Here is an 18975-nt window from a genome sequence, read left to right on the forward strand (position 1 = left end):
AAGTGGAAACAATTTCACAGAGTTATTTGTTTTTCATTAATTTTACAGATATTGGTTCTTCATTGTTGTTTTTTCGTATGTAGCCTGTAGCTGCTGGTTGCATCATTTTTTCTTGTTTTTGGTCGCACCGTTGTGCCTCCGATGCAGTGCCCCTGTTACCATAAAGTTGTGACTCATTTTGACGACCTCGGAAAGATCACGGGCTGATTCAACCCGCTTTGTTTTATTTCAACGGGACGACAGGGGCTCAAATTCAAGACCCAAAGATCCAAAGACATCAACCTTAACCTTGAAGCCAACACCAGGCTGGTTCTTCATTAATTTTAGTTATTAATTTTACAGAAAGTAATTTTACAGAGTTGTTGGTTCTTCATTACGGTATTTCCTTGAAACTGTTTCTATAATTGTTCATTTCTACCTGTGTACATTGGTGTTTCTCCTTTTTTTCCGGTGTTTCTTCTTCTCTTTTTCCAGAAGCTCTTGAAATTTGACGATTTTATGTTTTGTTGATCTGGGACGTTTGAAACATCAAATCTGTTCAATATCCATAAATGCTTTATCCATTTGAGTTTTAATGTTTGAGACTAGTAAAACGTCGTCATTTCCACAATCAGCACCTGGTAAGGTTCCAACAATCCAACATTTTAAACAAGTTTCAACAATCCGACTCCGTCTGTTTTGAATCATGATATTGTCAATATAGATTTTCTTTTGACCCTTTGTTGAAGTCTAAATAAGTTACAAATCTGTATTTCTACTGCTATATATTTGAATGCCACAATTATTCCCACCATTTGGGATTGGCCAGGGAACGCTTTTGTTTTGTTTTGGTCCATTCTTTCACAAATGGGATGGTCAGACTTGACATTTGACTGAGGGTGATAGGACTTTGTAATTTGTTCAGGTGTTATCGATAACTCACCTGCTCTTCGTGAAAGACACGATGACATCTTCCACCTCCATCAATGACCAGTGCTGGTGAATTTCTCCTCCGACATTAAAGCCATGTGTTCATACCTCTTGGGCATCTTGGCTTTCCAAGTAACCCTCCCAAATAGATCACAAAATACCTTTGTATCCACCATAGGATATCCCTTTTTGAAATATAAAAACCTTTGTGAAATATAAAAACACAACCACACCCTCTCTCCCTCATGCAGTGATTTATTATTTTGTTCGACATTTAATTTTTCTGGTACTGCATGCACCAAAAATACCACTTGAGTGACAAATTTGTTTCAAATGAGATGCGATATTAAATGATTTCGAGCCCAAGAAAATATCTTTCAGAAGAAGCATTTTATCGGTGTATGCACTGATTGTATCCACATTGATGGTGCAGCACAGACCTAACTGGATGGTTATAAATACGAATGTGTATAACAAATCTGCTTTGGAGGATAAAGTAATTTGTGTGGCTATTCATACCATCATTTGGCTACTTTGTACAAACTCACACTTCATAACAAAAACCTTTTGAACAAAATGAGCAGGAAGAGAATGAATTCGTTTTTTTCTGGAGACACAAAAGTGATTGTATTTATAAGTTGCGTTTCTTTCATCCGAGAGAAGTTTATCTGATTTTGTTCGTAAAGAATCAACCACAAACCAAAAAATTAAACTTAAAATGTCTTACTATGTTTTTTAAGTTAGAACATAAATTCATTTGCTATCTAAAGTTTTTAGACGAAATCTTTCAAAAGTTTTAATAAGAAATAAAGAAAAATTGTATTCTAATGGTGTTTTTTGTTTTGTACGAAATGAATATGTAGATTTTTTTTCATCAGACACACAATTAAGTTGCTTCAAAACAGATGATTGTGAATCAGGATAATTATGCAAGGAGATGATTTTAATTCCTAAAGATTCGCACATTTGTGAATCGCTTGAGGCTGCGGCGGATCTCTGCGGTTCGCACTCCATAGATAATTGGATTGGCGAGAGGCTGAACCAGATAGAACAAGGAATCACTCACGTGTTGTAAATATTGTGGGAAGAAGCTCGAAGACGACATACGCAAGGAAATCAAAAGGAAAATAATGGAGAAAAAAAAGAGTGAAAGTACCAAGCAGTGAGTGACACATGTGTGCAGGGCTTTCCTGTTCCCCTTTGAAGATGGTCCAGAATGTAGGCATACATACAAGATGCGGGTGTACGTGACAACGACCACGACGATGAGAGTGACAGTAGTGAGAGAAGTACATGCAATCCCATATAAACTGTTTATGGTGAAATCTTCACATGAAAGTCTAGCCACAGCCATGTTAATACAACTTACCTTGTGAATCTCTGGATATTTGCAAAATGTTCGTCCAATCAATAATACAAGAAAAATACCAGCAAGCAGAGATGACCAGCAAACAGTGAGCAAGATCACTTTGTGAGCTCTGCTGTTGGTGAGCAGGACATTGTAGCGAAGAGGATGACAAACTGCCAGGAAGCGGTCTGTGGCCATGATGCTGAGTATGTAAGATTGCATCGCTCCAGTGAATGAAATAAACAAGACTTGAACAAAACAGGCAGGTTTTGTAATGATGTTACTTTCATTTATGCTGTACATCAGACGAGGCGTTATTGTTGTACAACCAACAATATCCATGATCAATAAATGAGCGAGGAATATGTAGACCGGTTTGTGTAGCTTTTTTTCACAGAGAATGATCAATATGAGAATCAGGTTCAGTGTGATCGTGACGAGGTAGATGACGAATAAAACACCAAAAGCCCATGGTCTGATGCTTGCCGGCTCCTGGAAGATAGGGGCGAGGAGGAACACGTTGGGTGGCAATGATTGATTTCCTTCAAACATGATGTCCTCCATCAATCCTGTACCTGGAGATAAAAGGGCCAATTACACCAATTAATATATCATGCAAATGTTCCACCTTACACTTCACCAACATAAAAAAAACATTTATATTTCTGGACCATGCATCTGTATCATTGGTTTCCCTTTTTCAATGAACTTTGTCTGAACATCACAATAATTAATTTTTATCACTATAAAATAATAATTACAAAAGTAAATATTGACTCCAACATACGACATTTTGCTTACCTTGTGCGGTGTACTTTAAGATCACACTGCTTACAATTTAATCATTTATATAGATCGTGGAAGAGGGTTTAAAATACAATCACCACAAGAAGTAAATGTCACCAGAGAGCATCATTGTAAACATATTTATTCTCTTCACGGACTTTCAAATTTTTCATCATCAGGGACATGAACAATATCCTCAGGTGCACTGAATGACGTCAACTTTCCATCTTTTTGATTGTCTTAGCCAATTCTGAAAGATAAATCTTTGGTTGAAGTTAAAATTGGAAGACATATTTATTTCTGTACCAATATTTATGATTCTTTATAATATATGTAAAAAGTTCAAGGTATTCTTTCAACAGCTCTTTTTAGGTATTCCAGCAATCTCATCGATAAATGACTTGAACAGATTGTTGAGAATACAAATGTGAATTGAAAATGCAAAAATATGTATTGATGGTAAAATACACAGAAGCCTTATGAATGTTCTTGAGCACAATTTACTATCTTTTGACTGTTTCACTGACAGTTTGTTGCACTTGATGTTCTTGGGTTCTGTTTCTGGGTCAGAGCTTGTTGATTTGTTGGGTCTTCCCTCCTTCGTTGAAACTTTTTAAAGCTAAGAATTCCACACTGGTTGGTTCTGTCTGTTTTTCTGTTGTTGTTTCACGCTCTGTTTTTATTTGTGTGTTGAATCAATTCCCCAGTCTCATCCATACATTTGTGGTGTGTATTGTATTGTTTTCTTCTTTTTTTTTCTTTTTTTTTTTTCTTTCTTGGTTGTCCGGACGATATCTCAGCCATTCTTTGAGCTAGGAAGCTGAAATTTCGGCACAGTAGTGAGCAAGTCCTTTTTCAAAAACGCTATTTTTTTTTTGATTAATCAATTAATTGAGGAGTTATTTAATTATTAGCGATTAATTAAGTACTTATTTAATTAATTAAATTTCCTTTCTCTTCTGACCATTAACTCAGGCACCTTTTGAGTTAGGAAGCTGATATTTGGACATGCCAATGACCAGGTGATTTGGCTGCAAAGGCTATTTTTGATTTATTAATTAATCAATTAATCAATTAATCGATTAATTATTTAACAAGAACAGATACATTCAAAGTACACCGCCCCCATGCCAAATAATTAAATATCCGACAGCGCGGCATTGCCGGGGAGCCTCCGGCGCCCGGAAATACCGCATTGCAGCTCATAGAGGCTGCATTGGGAGGGAGAGGTGTACACTAATTGATTGATTAATTGTATAATTAAAATCAATAAAAGATTATCACAAAATATTTTCTTAATCAATTGGCTAAAAGCATAACTAAACCACAAGTGATTCATCCGAAGATGTATCTTTTAGGAATTTAATTAAATAAGTCAAAAATAAAAAATTAAATAATTAATTGATTAATCAATAATTAATCAATTAATCAATAAATAATGAAACGATTAAATGATTAATCAATAAATCAAAAATATCCTACATAGCCACATCACTTGGTCACTGTCATGTCCAAATATTAGCTTCCCAGATCAAAAGGTGCCTGAGATATTGGCCAAATGAGAAAGAAGATAAATAAATGATTAATAATGAAAATAAATAAATAATAATCATAAGAAAATTAAATTATTAATCAATTCGGTCAGAGAACACATAAACCACCACCATTTCATCAGAATCTGTAACTTAACAAAAATAAAAAATTAGTCATTAATCGAATAATTAAATAATTAATCGATTAATTGATTACTTTATTAATTAATAAATCAAAAATAACCTTTGCAGCCAAATCACCTGGTCATTAGCATGTCCAAATATCAGCTTCCTAACTCAAAAGGTGCCTGAGATAATGGCCAGAAGAGAAAGGAAATTTGATTAATTAAATAAGTACTTAATTAATCGCTAATAATTAAATAACTCCTCAATTTATTGATTAATCAAAAAACAAAAAATACCGTTTTTGACAAAGGACATGGTCACTATTGTGCCAAAATTTCACCTTCCTAGCTCAAAGGATGGCTGAGATATCGCCCGGACAAACAAACAAACAAGAAAGCAAGAAAACAAACAAACAAACAAACAAGTACAAATACATTCAAAGTACACCGCCCCATGCCAAATAATTAAATATGCTGCAGCGTGGCATTGCCGGGGCGCCTCTGGCGCCCGGCAATACCGCAGTGCAGCTCATTGAGGCTGCATTGGGAGGGAGAGGTGTACACTAATTGATTGATTAATTGTATAATTAAAATCAATAAAAGATTATCACAAAATATTTTCATAATCAATTGGCTAATTGCATAACTAAACCACTAGTGCTTCATCCGAAGATGTATCTTTTAGAAATTTAATTAAATAAGTCATTTATAAAAAATTAAATAATTAATTGATTACTCAATAAATAATTAATCGATTAATCAATAAATAATTAATAGATGAAATGATTAATCAATAAATCAAAAATATCCTTGATAGCCACATCACTTGGTCACTCATGTCCAAATATTAGCTTCCCAGCTCAAAAGGTGCCTGAGATATTGGCCAAATGAGAAAGAAAATAAATAAATGATTAATAATGAAAATAAATAAATAATAATCATAAAAAAATTAAATTATTAATCTATTTGGTCAGAGAACACATAAACTACCACTATTTCATCAGAATCTGTAACTTAAAAAAGAAAATGGTTTTTGTCATTAATCGAATAATTAAATAATTAATCGATTAATTGATTTATTAATAAATCAAAAATATCCATTGCAGCCAAATCACCTGGTCATTGGCATGTCCAAATATCAGCTTCCTAACTCAAAAAGTGCCTGAGTTAATGGTCAGAAGAGAAAGGAAATTTGATTAATTAAATAAGTACTTAATTAATCGCTAATAATTAAATAACTCCTCAATTTATTGATTAATCAAAAAACAAAAAATACCGTTGTTGAAAAAGGACTTGCTCACTATTGTGCCGAAATTTCAGCTTCCTAGCTCAAAGGATGGCTGAGATATCGCCCGGACAACCAAACAAACAAGAAAGAAAGAAAGAAAGAACGAAAACAAACAAACAAACAAACAACCAGAGTGAAAACTGAGTACTCTCTTTCAGCGTGCATCACTGCCGAGCCCCCTTCGGTGCCCAGCAATGACGATTTGCAATGCCTGGAGATGGCATAGGAAAGGAGCGGTGTACAACAAGTACAGATACATTCAAAGTACACCGCCCCCATGCCAAATAATTAAATATCCTACAGCGCGGTATTGCTGGGGCGCCTCTGGCGCCCGGCAATACCGCAGTGCAGCTCATTGAGGCTGCATTGGGAGGGAGAGGTGTACACTAATTGATTGATTAATTGTATAATTAAAATCAATAAAAGATTATCACAAAATATTTTCATAATCAATTGGCTAATAGCATAAATAAACCACTAGTGATTCATCCGAAGATGTATCTTTTAGAAATTTAATTAAATAAGTCATTTATAAAAAATTAAATAATTAATTGATTACTCAATAAATAATTAATCGATTAATCAATAAATAATTAATAGATGAAATGATTAATCAATAAATCAAAAATATCCTTGATAGCCACATCACTTGGTCACTGTCATGTCCAAATATTAGCTTCCCAGCTCAAAAGGTGCCTGAGATATTGGCCAAATGAGAAAGAAAATAAATAAATGATTAATAATGAAAATAAATAAATAATAATCATTAAAAAATTAAATTATTAATCAATTCGGTCACAAAACGCAGAAACCACTACCATTTCATCAGAATCTGTAACGGAATTTTTTTTTTTTTTTTAGTTACTAATCTAATAATTAAATAATTAATCGATTAATTGATTGATCAATAAATCAAAAATATCCTTGATAGCCACATCACGTGGTCACTCATGTCCAAATATTAGCTCCCGAGCTCAAAAGGTGCCTGAGATATTGGCCAAATGAGAAAGAAAATAACTAAATGATTAATAATGAAAATAAATAAATAATAATCATAAAAAAATTAAATTATTAATCAATTTGGTCAGAGAACACATAAACTACCACTATTTCATCAGAATCTGCAACTTTAAAAAAGAATTTTTTTTTTGGCATTAATCGAATAATTAAATAATCGATTAATTGATTAATTAATAAATCAAAAATAGCCTTTGCAGCCAAATCACCTGGTCATTGGCATGTCCAAATAACAGCTTCCTAACTCAAAAGGTGCCTGAGTTAATGGTCAGAAGAGAAAGGAAATTTGATTAATTAAATAAGTACTTAATTAATCGCTAATAATTAAATAACTCCTCTATTTATTGATTATTCAAAAAACAAAAAATACCGTTTTTGAGAAAGGACTTGCTCACTACTGTGCCGAAATTTCAGCTTCCTAGCTCAAAGGATGGCTGAGATATCATCTGGACAAACAAACAAGAAAGCAAGAAAACAACCAAGAAAAAAAACAACCAGAGTGAAAACTGAGTACTCTCTTTCAGCGTGCGTCACTGCCGAGCCCCCTTCGGTGCCCAGCAATGACGATTTGCAATGCCTGGAGATGGCATAGGAAAGGAGCAGTGTACAACAAACAAACAACCAGAGTGAAAACTGAGTACTCCCTTTCAGCGTGCGTCACTGCCGAGCCCCCTTTGGTGCCCAGCAATGACGATTTGCAATGCCTGGAGATGGCATAGGAAAGGTGCGGTGTACAAAAAGAGGGAGCGGAAGACAAGATGGGGAGAGAAGGGGAAGCACACAAACACAACATTTGAGAGCAGGGATATGTGTGGAAGGGAGAGGGCTTGGGGGGCGTAGGCGTGGGAAGGGGGGGGGGGGGGAGGGAGAAGTATAAAACGCAAGGACACCAAGGACTTCCAAGAAAGAAGTCGGCACCTCAAAAAGTGGATTTGGGGTGAAATTAGCGGTGGTAGAAAAGATCAAGGTTTTGGATTGGGGAAGATAAGAGATGGTGGTGAACAGCCGTTTTAAAGACCTGGAGGGAGTAGTGGGATTGAAGACAGTGAGGGGGTTTGTTCCAGAGGTGGGAGAAAAGAGGAATGAAGGAGTGAAGGTGAGCAGAGAGTCTTGATTTTGGCAGTTTAACCATAAGAGGGTTGCAGGCAGATCTTGTGCGACCTGTAGGAATATTTGGGGGACAGAGCCCAGAGAGAGCTGGAGGAGCAAGTCCGGAGAGGAGTCGGTAGAAGACGGAAAGACCACCAACCTGCCTGCGGTGAGTAAGTGAAAGGCCCTCGGAGATAGCGTCATCGCGGGAGATTCCAATGATTCTGAATGCTTTGGTTTCAATAGCGTGAAGACGAGCGAGGTGTGAGGCAGGAGCACCAGCCCAGAGGGGAGAGCAGTACTCCATTGAGCTGCGGATGAAAGCCTTGTATGTGGTGAGGAGCTCAGGTGTGCCAAGGAAGGACTTCGCACGACGGAGGATGCCCAGTCGGCGACTGGCTTTGGAGGCCAGCTTGGAAATGTGGTTTTCCCAGGAAAGATCATGGCAGATAGTGAGACCCAAAAGCTTGAGTGACAGAACTTCTTGGAGAGGATTATTCAGAAAGTAGATGGGAGGGTTGTCCAGTCGGTCTTTTCGGAGAGACATCGTAAGAGTGTGAGATTTGTCAGGATTGAAAGACATGTTCAACTCGTTTGCCCAGTCTGTGATTTTGTCCAGGTCTGCAGAGAGTGAGGAGGCTGCAGACTGCCGATCTGAGGGATGAGGAATGGAGCGGCAGAGAGTGGAGTAATCAGCAAAGAGATAGAGAGGATTTTCAAGAGAGTCAGAGAGATCATTGATGAAGACCAGAAAAAAGCAAAGGGCCCAGAACACTGCCTTGGGGAACTCCAGCCTGAACAGGAAGAGGAGATGAGAGAAACCCATTCAGGGCCACACGTTGACTACGACAAGAGAGGAAGTCCGCCAGCCATGCGTGGAGATTTCCATGGATACCAAAGGAGGAGCGTTTGGTGAGCAGAGCGGGGTGCCAGACCGTATCGAAGGCACGTGATATGTCGAGGGAGACAGCTCTAATTTCCTGTTTGGCATTGAGGACCTCCATCCATTGTTGAGACAGCAGAAGCAGCATGTCCAGAGTAGAGTGACCTGGTCTGAAACCAAATTGATGATCAGAGATCAAGCCATTGGAGAAGAGGAAAGATTTCATATCTGAAGCAATGATGGATTCCATGACTTTGCTGATAATTGGGAGAAGGCTGATTGGTCTGTAGTTGCTAGGATCTGTTTTTGCACCTTTTTTGTGCAAAGCGGTGATGTTGGCTGATTTTCAAGCAGATGGCAGTTGACCTTGAACAAAAGAGAGGGTGAAGAGAACAGAGAGAGGGAGTGAAAGAGCAGAAGAACAGGATTTTAGGACCTGTGGGCTGATGCCCTCAGGTCCAGTTGCAGAATCAGAGTCGAGTGTTGACAGAAACTTTTCCGCCTTGTCAGGAGGAAAGGACACGGAGTCCAGGAGCATCTAGGTACGACTGAGTACGGTGGGTACAGAGAGGGATGGGTTTGGGACACAATATTTGGAGGCAAACACAGAGTTGAGGCATACAGTTTTTTACAAGCGGAGTCAGCTGTGTCGCCATTTGAGGTAAGGGAGGGGATGGAGGGGGAACAAACACCAGAAACTGATTTGACCAGATGCCACCAGGATTTGGAAGAGGGAGGCAGATAAGAGAGTTCGGTCTTGAGAATGGATATATATTGTTTCCCGGCTCTCCTGAGGGTGGTCACACACTTGTTTCGGGCTTTGTGAAAGGAAATGAGATTTCCTTCCGTTGGATTTGCTTTCCAGGAGACGAAAGCAAGTTGTTTCTGGGCAACAGCCTCACCACAAGATTCCGTGTACCATGGATGGGAGGAAGGGTATGACAACTGAAGACGAGATGGGATAAATCTGTGCATGAGAGAGAGCAATTTACTTTGGAAGAATTCCCAGGATGAGTTGATGTCAGAGGTGGTAGAGATGGGAGACCAGTCCAGATGATTGATGGCTGCTTGAAGACCGTGCCAGTTGGCCTGAGTGAAATGCCAGACTCGTCGACGCTGAGCAGGCTCCCTGAGAATGGTCAGAGAGATGTCCACTTTAACAAGCACATGATCAGATGAGCCGATTGGAGCAGAAGAAGAGCAGTAGACATTTTCAGGGAAGTTAGTCATAACCAAGTCCAGAAGAGAAGATGCTCCTTTGACTGAGATCCGGGTCGGGAAATTGACAGATTGTGTCAGTCCCAGTGAGTCGCAGAAGTCCTTTGCTGAGGAGCCATGGCTGGTGAGAGAGGTACCCACACCCAGCCAACTGGCATGGTGACAATTGAAATCACCACATATGAGGAAGAGAGAGTTGGGATGAGGACCAACCTCATCTTGAAATGTTAAAAAAAAAAAAAAAATTGCCTGGTCACGACGCACAGGACCAACCAATATTCTTGAAAATTTTTCCTTTTTCGCAAGTATTGAACAAACAAACAGATAGTCAGGGTTGAAAACATTACCTCCATCCACCTTCAGTGGTGGAGGTAAAAATATTTTATTTATTTATGTCTGTTTATTGGGAAAAAAATTTATTTCAAGTTGATTTCATTGCAAAACTTAATACAAAGTTTTTCCAACGAAAATTTTCCGAAACAATGTGTCAGTTTGTAAATGTTTAGATGCTCTTGCATGTTGAATAAGCCTTTGCAGTTCGTGTAATATTCGATCATTTCTCTGGGGGTTCACAATCCATGCCCAGCAAGTCCATTTCCTCATTAGTGAAAATAACCTTTGCTTAATTGAGGCAAAGTTGGCTTCAATGATTTGCCTCTGCTGCTTCCAACAAGATCAGACCTGTTCTGCTCCTCCTGGGCTTGTGTTCTCCTTTCCTGAAGGAATGATATTGATAGAGTTACAATATGTGCATAAAACTTTCGTTTGTAACAAGGCATTTGTAATAAACAGTACAAGCATTAAGACATGAAATCACACAACAGTTTTGTATTCCAGCAAAGATTTTAATATTGCGTAACTTGTTACCCTCTTTCTTTGTTAATTTTTTTGTTTTCCTCTTTAAATTCAATTTATCATTTAAAATGTGTGAGTCTTACAGAATGATGCAGGGGTCGCATACTTTGAATTCTAGTCCTGGCTTAAGATAGGTACTTTGCAGACAGACGACTTCACTGCAAAATACACGACACGCAAATCACAAAATACGTGCAATCACTTGGATGGACGTTAAGTTGGAATCCTGTATGCTAGCATTAGCTGGTGGATGTTAAATATCCCATTGGGTCTTCACAAAGATTAGACGAGTTATCGCTTGCACCCTGAACAAATTCCTGCCAACTTTGGTTGAATTTCAAGCATGGCTATCCAGTTCATAAAAGTCTTGGGTACGAGGCACATATGCATTGCCTGTGAATTAGTGGGGAAATGGGAGAAGGATTAGGGAGTCAGGTCATGAGATGTATGAGATGATTGCCTGTTTCCTACCTTTCATTACTCCTGGGCCACAGCAAGACAGCAAAATGATGGATTGTTCTTGTGTGGAAGTATTCTGAGACAAGTAAACCAAATAAACTGAGGAAAGATGATGTAATCATCAAGTTGACTGCGGACAACATCACTGGGTTGTGCTTGCCATTATGAGTTTGTGCTTTTGTGCTTTTCTTTGCATTCCTTCAGGACAATGGTCCATCCTAAACTCATTTTTGTCCACCGTACCCAACTGTGATCTTTTGTTCCCATACTGTGATCCTCACTATCCCATTCCCTTTGTCGACCAAATCAATACAGGACATCCTGGGTAACACAATGTTGTTAAAACATCATACTGCAAATACATTGTGCCAAACTTTAAGAAAACATTATTTTGAATGGTTTTAAAAATATTAAAATTTTGCGCAAAACACTATTTTTGTAACATTTTTAAACGTTATGATGTTACAAATTAACATCATAAACTTTTAAATGTTTTAAGCATGCAATGAATGAAATGAATATGAATGATCGTTTTAAGGCCAGTTTCCCCGCTTGAGCAGGGGTTAGCCTTGCGGGCCCCATGACAATCATGGTTCCCTGTTTGAGGCAATGTTTTATGGCCGGATGCCCTTCCTGAATATCAATGCAATGTTTTCTGATCATGTTTTCGCCATATTTTCAAAACCCTGCAAAATAATGTTGTCAAAACATTTGGCTGCAGCATTTTTCAAATGTTTTATGTTTACTCGGGCTGGACTGTTGGGAAATCATATTCACCCAAATGCTAAATGAATCATTCATCTTTGAATTATATTGCTTGCGAATAGAGGTGCCCCACATCCCAGTTGGCTCCAAGACCATCTCGCTCCCATCCTCTTGCTCTCATGACTGAGTGGTTCGTTCGTTTGTTGGTGTCATCTTCTCAACAGGTTGACTGCCATTGATCTCCACATCTGTCTATCCTGTGCTGCCTTTACACATTCCACAAGGATCAACTGCATCTCCTGTAGTCCGTTATATCCATTTTCTCCTCTGCCTCTCTCTCCTATATTTCCCATCGATATTCCACTCCAATCTCTGGCTCTACCATCTGCTCTAATGATGTCACCGAAGTATTGTGTCTTTCTCTCTTTCATGTCATGCACGAATTTTCTCTTTTCTCCAGCCATTTCCAGCACTTCTTCATTAATTTTCCCATCTGTGTAGAATATGCAGAACATTCTCCGATATGCCCACATCTCAACTGCATTCAGCTTGTCATTCGTCTCTGTATTTGTTGTTCATGTGTTCGCTGCATATACTAGGTGAAGTGGCATACCAGGCAAAGATGTTTTAATTAAATTCCTTATCCTAAAAATCTGAAATTGCATGCACATGATCTATGACCCATTTGTATTGTGAGTTGTGAGTTGTGAGTTCTTTGAAAAAAGTGCAAGGATGCCTACATTTTTGGCCACGGCTGTCCATCAATGATTTGGATGGAGGAGATAAGAGCTGACTTTCTAAATTTGCAGATTGGTGGTTGAAGGAAGGTGGGGAGGTGATCAGATTCAGAAAGATAATGTTGATTCAATTGATTGGGTAAAATATTGGCAGATGTAATTTCACATCAGGAAATATTTTGGAGTGGAGTTATGGAGGAGACACACACACACACACACACACACACACACACACACACACTCACACACACACTGACTGACTCCACAGTGCCATTTATTATTATATATAAGAAGAAATTAATGCTTTTTAGAACTTCAGTAGGTTTTTCATTCATTCATGAAGAACTTCTTCAACAAAATATAAACCAAAAATCAGTTAATGAAGATATTGGTAAATATTCTGAGCAATGCTTTTCAATACAAATAACATATTTCTCAATAAAATAACTCAAAATCAACTTTTCAAAGTTATAATTTACATCAATTAATTTATATATTCGTTCTTGTTTCAAATATCATTTTGTTTCACTTGATAATAACGAGAACGACACTCGGTGGAGTGCAAACCTCCGCCCGGCTGAACAGTTTGCCATGTACTGTATATCCCACTGCGAGACCAGATCTGGATTCAGACCTGAACCAAAGTCTATCGGCTTGTTCTCATCACTTACCCAACTCATCCACCGAGTTTTGTCACAATTCATCCAGAACCTTTTGAAATATCATGCTATATATAGTTTTTGCCCGATCACTCGATGGTGAAGAATCACTTAAACAATTCTCGGATCCAGATATTCCCCAAAATCTAATCATTTCGTACTTGTCACACACCCAACATCTCCAGCACATTTCGTCCGAATCTGTCCAAAACTTTACGAGATATCCTGTTCACAGAACGAAACACAAACAGACAGGGGTGAAAACACAACCTCCATCCACCTTCGGTAGCAGAGGTAATAATAGTGACGTAAATGAATCGTTTCCACTCTTTCAAGAACCCAGCTTTGTCAGTCTTACTTTTCCATCTTGAATAAACATTTCCAACTCGACCCAACCTCACTGAGGAGGTTTGATACTCATGGAGAGAATAAATATTGGTCTCGTGACGTCATTTGAATCAGTTATGTTTAAGATTCCAATTCAATGCTGTCTTGTGAAAACTCCTTTCTACAGGATTGGACACTTTATATAATTAACAAATTTCTCCCATAATATTACAATTTCTCAATGATGTCGCTTGTACAAATTTGTCAAATATGTAACGCACTTCAATATTATAAAAGAGCATTTAAGCGATCTGAATGTCACAAGTTCTCAAACAGCAAATACAGCTTTGCATCCTCGTGGGTATATCAACACTAACAGCATTTACTGATTTAAAAGCGAAGAGTTGTCTGATAATTCACTTTCACAATGTGAGATGGGTGGAAATGGATGCAATGTCCTGGTGTTTGCTCAGATTTAATTTAATTTTGTTCATTCACATGATTAGATTTGCCTGTTTGTTTTGGTGTTTAAGTCTCATTGACTGTTTCGCTGTTCCCTTGTTTCTCATGTCAAATCATTTGGTTCATTATCCACTCTGGTGCTTTCCCTTTCCACATTCACTTCTCGGTATTGAAAACAAATTCGGTCTCCCAGAAACGGTTGGGTTATTTAGACTTTGGCAAAGCATCACGAAGATTGCTGTAATTTAAGGTAAAGTCATATATACCTGAACACAGTTGAAACGAGGGAAACACACCAACAGCGAGTTAAAGGAACACAACAGAGGGACATTTGAAGGAAAAACGACCGAGGGGAGGAAACTTCCACATGAAAGCATCTGAGCTCATAAAAATGGACGATTTACACCTGTAACATGAATGAACTCAGGAGTGCAACACTTTATCTCTGCTTTCTTCAAACTCCAACACTGAAGTAGAAACAATTTCACAGTTATTTGTTTTTCATTAATTTTACAGATATTGGTTCTTCATTGTTGTTTTTTCGTATGTAGCCTGTAGCTGCTGGTTGCATCATTTTTTCTTGTTTTTGGTCGCACTGTTGTGCCTCCGATGCAGTGCCCCTGTTACCATAAAGTTGTGACTCATTTTGACGACCTCGGAAAGATCACGGGCTGATTCAACCCGCTTTGTTTTATTTCAACGGGACGACAGGGGCTCAAATTCAAGACCCAAAGATCCAAAGACATCAACCTTAACCTTGAAGCCAACACCAGGCTGGTTCTTCATTAATTTTAGTTATTAATTTTACAGAAAGTAATTTTACAGAGTTGTTGGTTCTTCATTACGGTATTTCCTTGAAACTGTTTCTATAATTGTTCATTTCTACCTGTGTACATTGGTGTTTCTCCTTTTTTTCCGGTGTTTCTTCTTCTCTTTTTCCAGAAGCTCTTGAAATTTGTCGATTTTATGTTTTATTGATCCGGGACGTTTGAAACATCAAATCTGTTCAATATCCATAAATGCTTTATCCATTTGAGTTTTAATGTTTGAGACTAGTAAAACGTCGTCATTTCCACAATCAGCACCTGGTAAGGTTCCAACAATCCAACATTTTAAACAAGTTTCAACAATCCGACTCCGTCTGTTTTGAATCATGATGTTGTCAATATAGATTTTCTTTTGACCCTTTGTTGAAGTCTAAATAAGTTACAAATCTGTATTTCTACTGCTATATATTTGAATCCCACAATTATTCCCACCATGTGGGATTGGCCAGGGAACGCTTTTGTTTTGTTTTGGTCCATTCTTTCACAAATGGGATGGTCAGACTTGACATTTGACTGAGGGTGATAGGACTTTGTAATTTGTTCAGGTGTTATCGATAACTCACCAACTCTTCGTGAAAGACACGATGACATCTTCCACCTCCATCAATGACCAGTGCTGGTGAATTTCTCCTCCGACATTAAAGCCATGTGTTCATACCTCTTGGGCATCTTGGCTTTCCAAGTAACCCTCCAAAATAGATCACAAAATTACCTTTGTATCCACCATAGGATATCCCTTTGTGAAATATAAAAACCTTTGTGAAATATAAAAACACAACCACACCCTCTCTCCCTCATGCAGTGATTTATTATTTTGTTCGACATTTAATTTTTCTGGTACTGCATGCACCAAAAATACCACTTGAGTGACAAATTTGTTTCAAATGAGATGCGATATTAAATGATTTCGAGCCCAAGAAAATATCTTTCAGAAGAAGCATTTTATCGGTGTATGCACAGATTGTATCCACATTGATGGTGCAGCAGAGACCTAACTGGATGGTTATAAATATGAATGTGTATAACAAATCTGCTTTGGAGGATAAAGTAATTTGTGTGCCTATTAACACCATCATTTGGCTACTTTGTACAAACTCACACTTCATAACAAAAACCTTTTGAACAAAATGAGCAGGAAGATTATGAATTCGTTTTTTTCTGGAGACACAAAAGTGATTGTATTTATAAGTTGCGTTTCTTTCATCCGAGAGAAGTTTATCTGATTTTGTTCAGAAAGAATCAACCACAAACCAAAAAATTAAACTTAAAATGTCTTCCTTTGTTTTTTTAGTTAGAACATAAATTCATTTGCTATCTAAAGTTTTCAGACTAAATGTTTCAAAAGTTTTAATAAGAAACAAAGAAAAATTGTATGCCAATGGTGTTTTTTGTTTTGTACGAAATGAATATGTAGATTTTTATTCATCAGACACACAATTAAGTTGCTTCAAAACAGATGATTATGAATCAGGATAATTATGCCAGGAGATGATTTTTATTCCAAAATATTCGCACATTTGTGAATCGCGTGAGGCTGTGGCGGATCTCTGCGGTTCGCAGTCCATAGATAATTGGATTGGCGAGAGGCTGAACCAGATAGAACAAGGAATCACTCACGTGTTGTAAATATTGTGGGAAATAGTTTGTGGACGACATTCGCAAGGAAATCAAAGCAAAAACATTGGAGAAAATAAAGAGTGAAAGTACCAAGCAGTGAGTGACACATGTGTGCAGGGCTTTCCTGTTCCCCTTTGAAGATGGTCCAGAATGTAGGCATACATACAAGATGCGGGTGTATGTGAAAACGACCACGACGATGAGAGCGACAGTGGTGAGAGAAGCACATGCAATCCCATATAAACTGTTTATGGTGAAATCTTCACATGAAAGTTTAGCCACAGCCATGTGAATACAACCTACCTTGTGAATCTCTGGATATTTGCAAAATGTTCGTCCAATCAATAACACAACATAAATACCAATAAGCAGAGATGACCAGCAAACGGTGAGCAACATCACTTTGTGAGCTCTGCTGTTGGTGAGCAGGACATTGTAGCGAAGAGGATGACAAACTGCCAGGTAGCGGTCTATGGCCATGATGCTGAGTATGTAAGATTGCATTGTGGCAGTGAATGAAACAAAGAAGAGTTGAATAAAACAGGCAGGTTTTGTAATCATGTTATTTTCACTGATGCTGTACATCAGACGAGGCGTTATTGTTGTACAACCAACAATATCCATTGTCATTAAATGAGCGAGGAATATGTAGACCGGTTTGTGCAGCTTTTTTCGACAGAGAATGATCAATATGAGAATCAGGTTCAGTGTGATCGTGACGAGGTAGATGACGAAGAAAACACCAAAAGCCCATGGTCTGATGCTTGCTGGCTCGTGGAAGATGGGGGTGAGGAGGAACACGTTGGGTGGCAATGATTGATTTCCTTCAAACATGATGTCCTCCATCAATCCTGTACCTGGTGATAAAAGGGCAAATTACACCGATTAATACATCATGAAAATGTTCCACCTTACACTTCACCAAAATAAAAAAAACATTTATATTTCTGGACCATGCATCTGTATCATTGGTTTCCTTTTTTCAATGAACTTTGTCTGAACATCACAATAATTAATTTTTATCACGATAAAATAATAATTTCAAAAGTAAATATTGACTCCAACATACGACATTTTGCTTACCTTGTACGGTGTTCTTTAAGATCAAACTACTTGCAATTTAATCATTTATATAGATCGTGGAAGAGGGTTTAAAATACAATCACCACAAGAAATAAATGTCACCAGAGAGCATCATTGTAAACATATTGATTCCCTTCAGGGACTTCAAATTTGTCGTCATCAGGGACATGAACAATATCCTCAGGTGCAGGGAAGGACATCAACTTTCCATCTTTTTGAAGTGTTAGCCAATTCTGAAACATAAATCTTTGGTTGAAGTTAAAATTGGAATACATATTTATTTCTGTACCAATATTTATGATTCTTTATTATACGTAAAAAGTTCAATGTATTCTTTCAAACAGCTCTTTATAGGTATTACAGCAATCTCATCGATAAACGACTTGAACAGATTGTTAAGAATAGAAATGTGAAATGAAAATGCAAAAATATGTATAGATGGTAAAATACACAGAAGTCTATGAATGTTCTTGAGCACAATTTACTATCTTTTGACTGTTTCACGAACAGTTTGTTGCACTTGATGTTCTTGGGTTCTGTTTCTGGGTCAGAGCTTGTTCATTTGTTGGGTCTTCCCTCTTTCGTTGACACTTTTTAAAGCTAAGAATACCACTCCGGTTGGTTATGTCTGTTTTTCTGTTATTGTTTCACGCTCTGTTTTTATTTGTGTGTTGACTCCATTCCCCAGTCTCATCCATACATTTGTGGTGTGGATTGGATAATTCGACTTTGCTCCTCGATGTGCTTGTTGTTTACCTAACTGGATTGGAAACTGCCTTCCTGATGTTACGTGCTCCTCCCCAAACCCCGGTCACGGTGTACCTCCGAGCCCCGAGAGGAGTCACGGCAGAAAGATGTGTTATTCTGTGTGTCAAAGATCAATGGTGAAACCACACCAATTGTTACCAACACACAAGTATTGCATTAAAGTCACACAAGAATAACAACACAAAAGCAATAGTAATCAATTGTACAACCAATATATCATTGCTATGATGGTACCATCAGTTTTTTTTTTTTTTTTTTTTTTTTTTTTTTTTTGTATACAA

The 18975-nt window shown here is 37.8% G+C and overlaps 2 protein-coding genes across 2 annotated transcripts; both read right to left on the reverse strand.

Annotated features, from left to right (window-relative positions):
* Positions 1–962: 962 nt before the first annotated feature.
* LOC144893960 (olfactory receptor 1M1-like) lies at positions 963–3135 on the reverse strand. The gene is made up of 4 exons (XM_078785214.1): positions 3059–3135; positions 1874–2832; positions 1429–1473; positions 963–1094 (listed from the first exon to the last, which is right to left on the reverse strand). Exons 2-4 carry the CDS (start codon positions 2819–2821, stop codon positions 963–965), a joined length of 1125 nt encoding a protein of 374 aa, XP_078641340.1. The 5' UTR covers positions 2822–2832; positions 3059–3135.
* A 13567-nt stretch (positions 3136–16702) lies between these two features.
* On the reverse strand, positions 16703–17740 carry LOC144893961 (olfactory receptor 52E8-like). Its single transcript, XM_078785215.1, has one exon. It carries the CDS (start codon positions 17687–17689, stop codon positions 16703–16705), a length of 987 nt encoding a protein of 328 aa, XP_078641341.1. The 5' UTR covers positions 17690–17740.
* Between the last annotated feature and the right edge of the window lie 1235 nt (positions 17741–18975).

This window comes from Myxine glutinosa, chromosome 10, assembly GCF_964187855.1.
Source record: "Myxine glutinosa chromosome 10, kmMyxGlut1.1, whole genome shotgun sequence".
Classification (NCBI taxonomy): Eukaryota; Metazoa; Chordata; class Myxini; order Myxiniformes; family Myxinidae; genus Myxine; species Myxine glutinosa.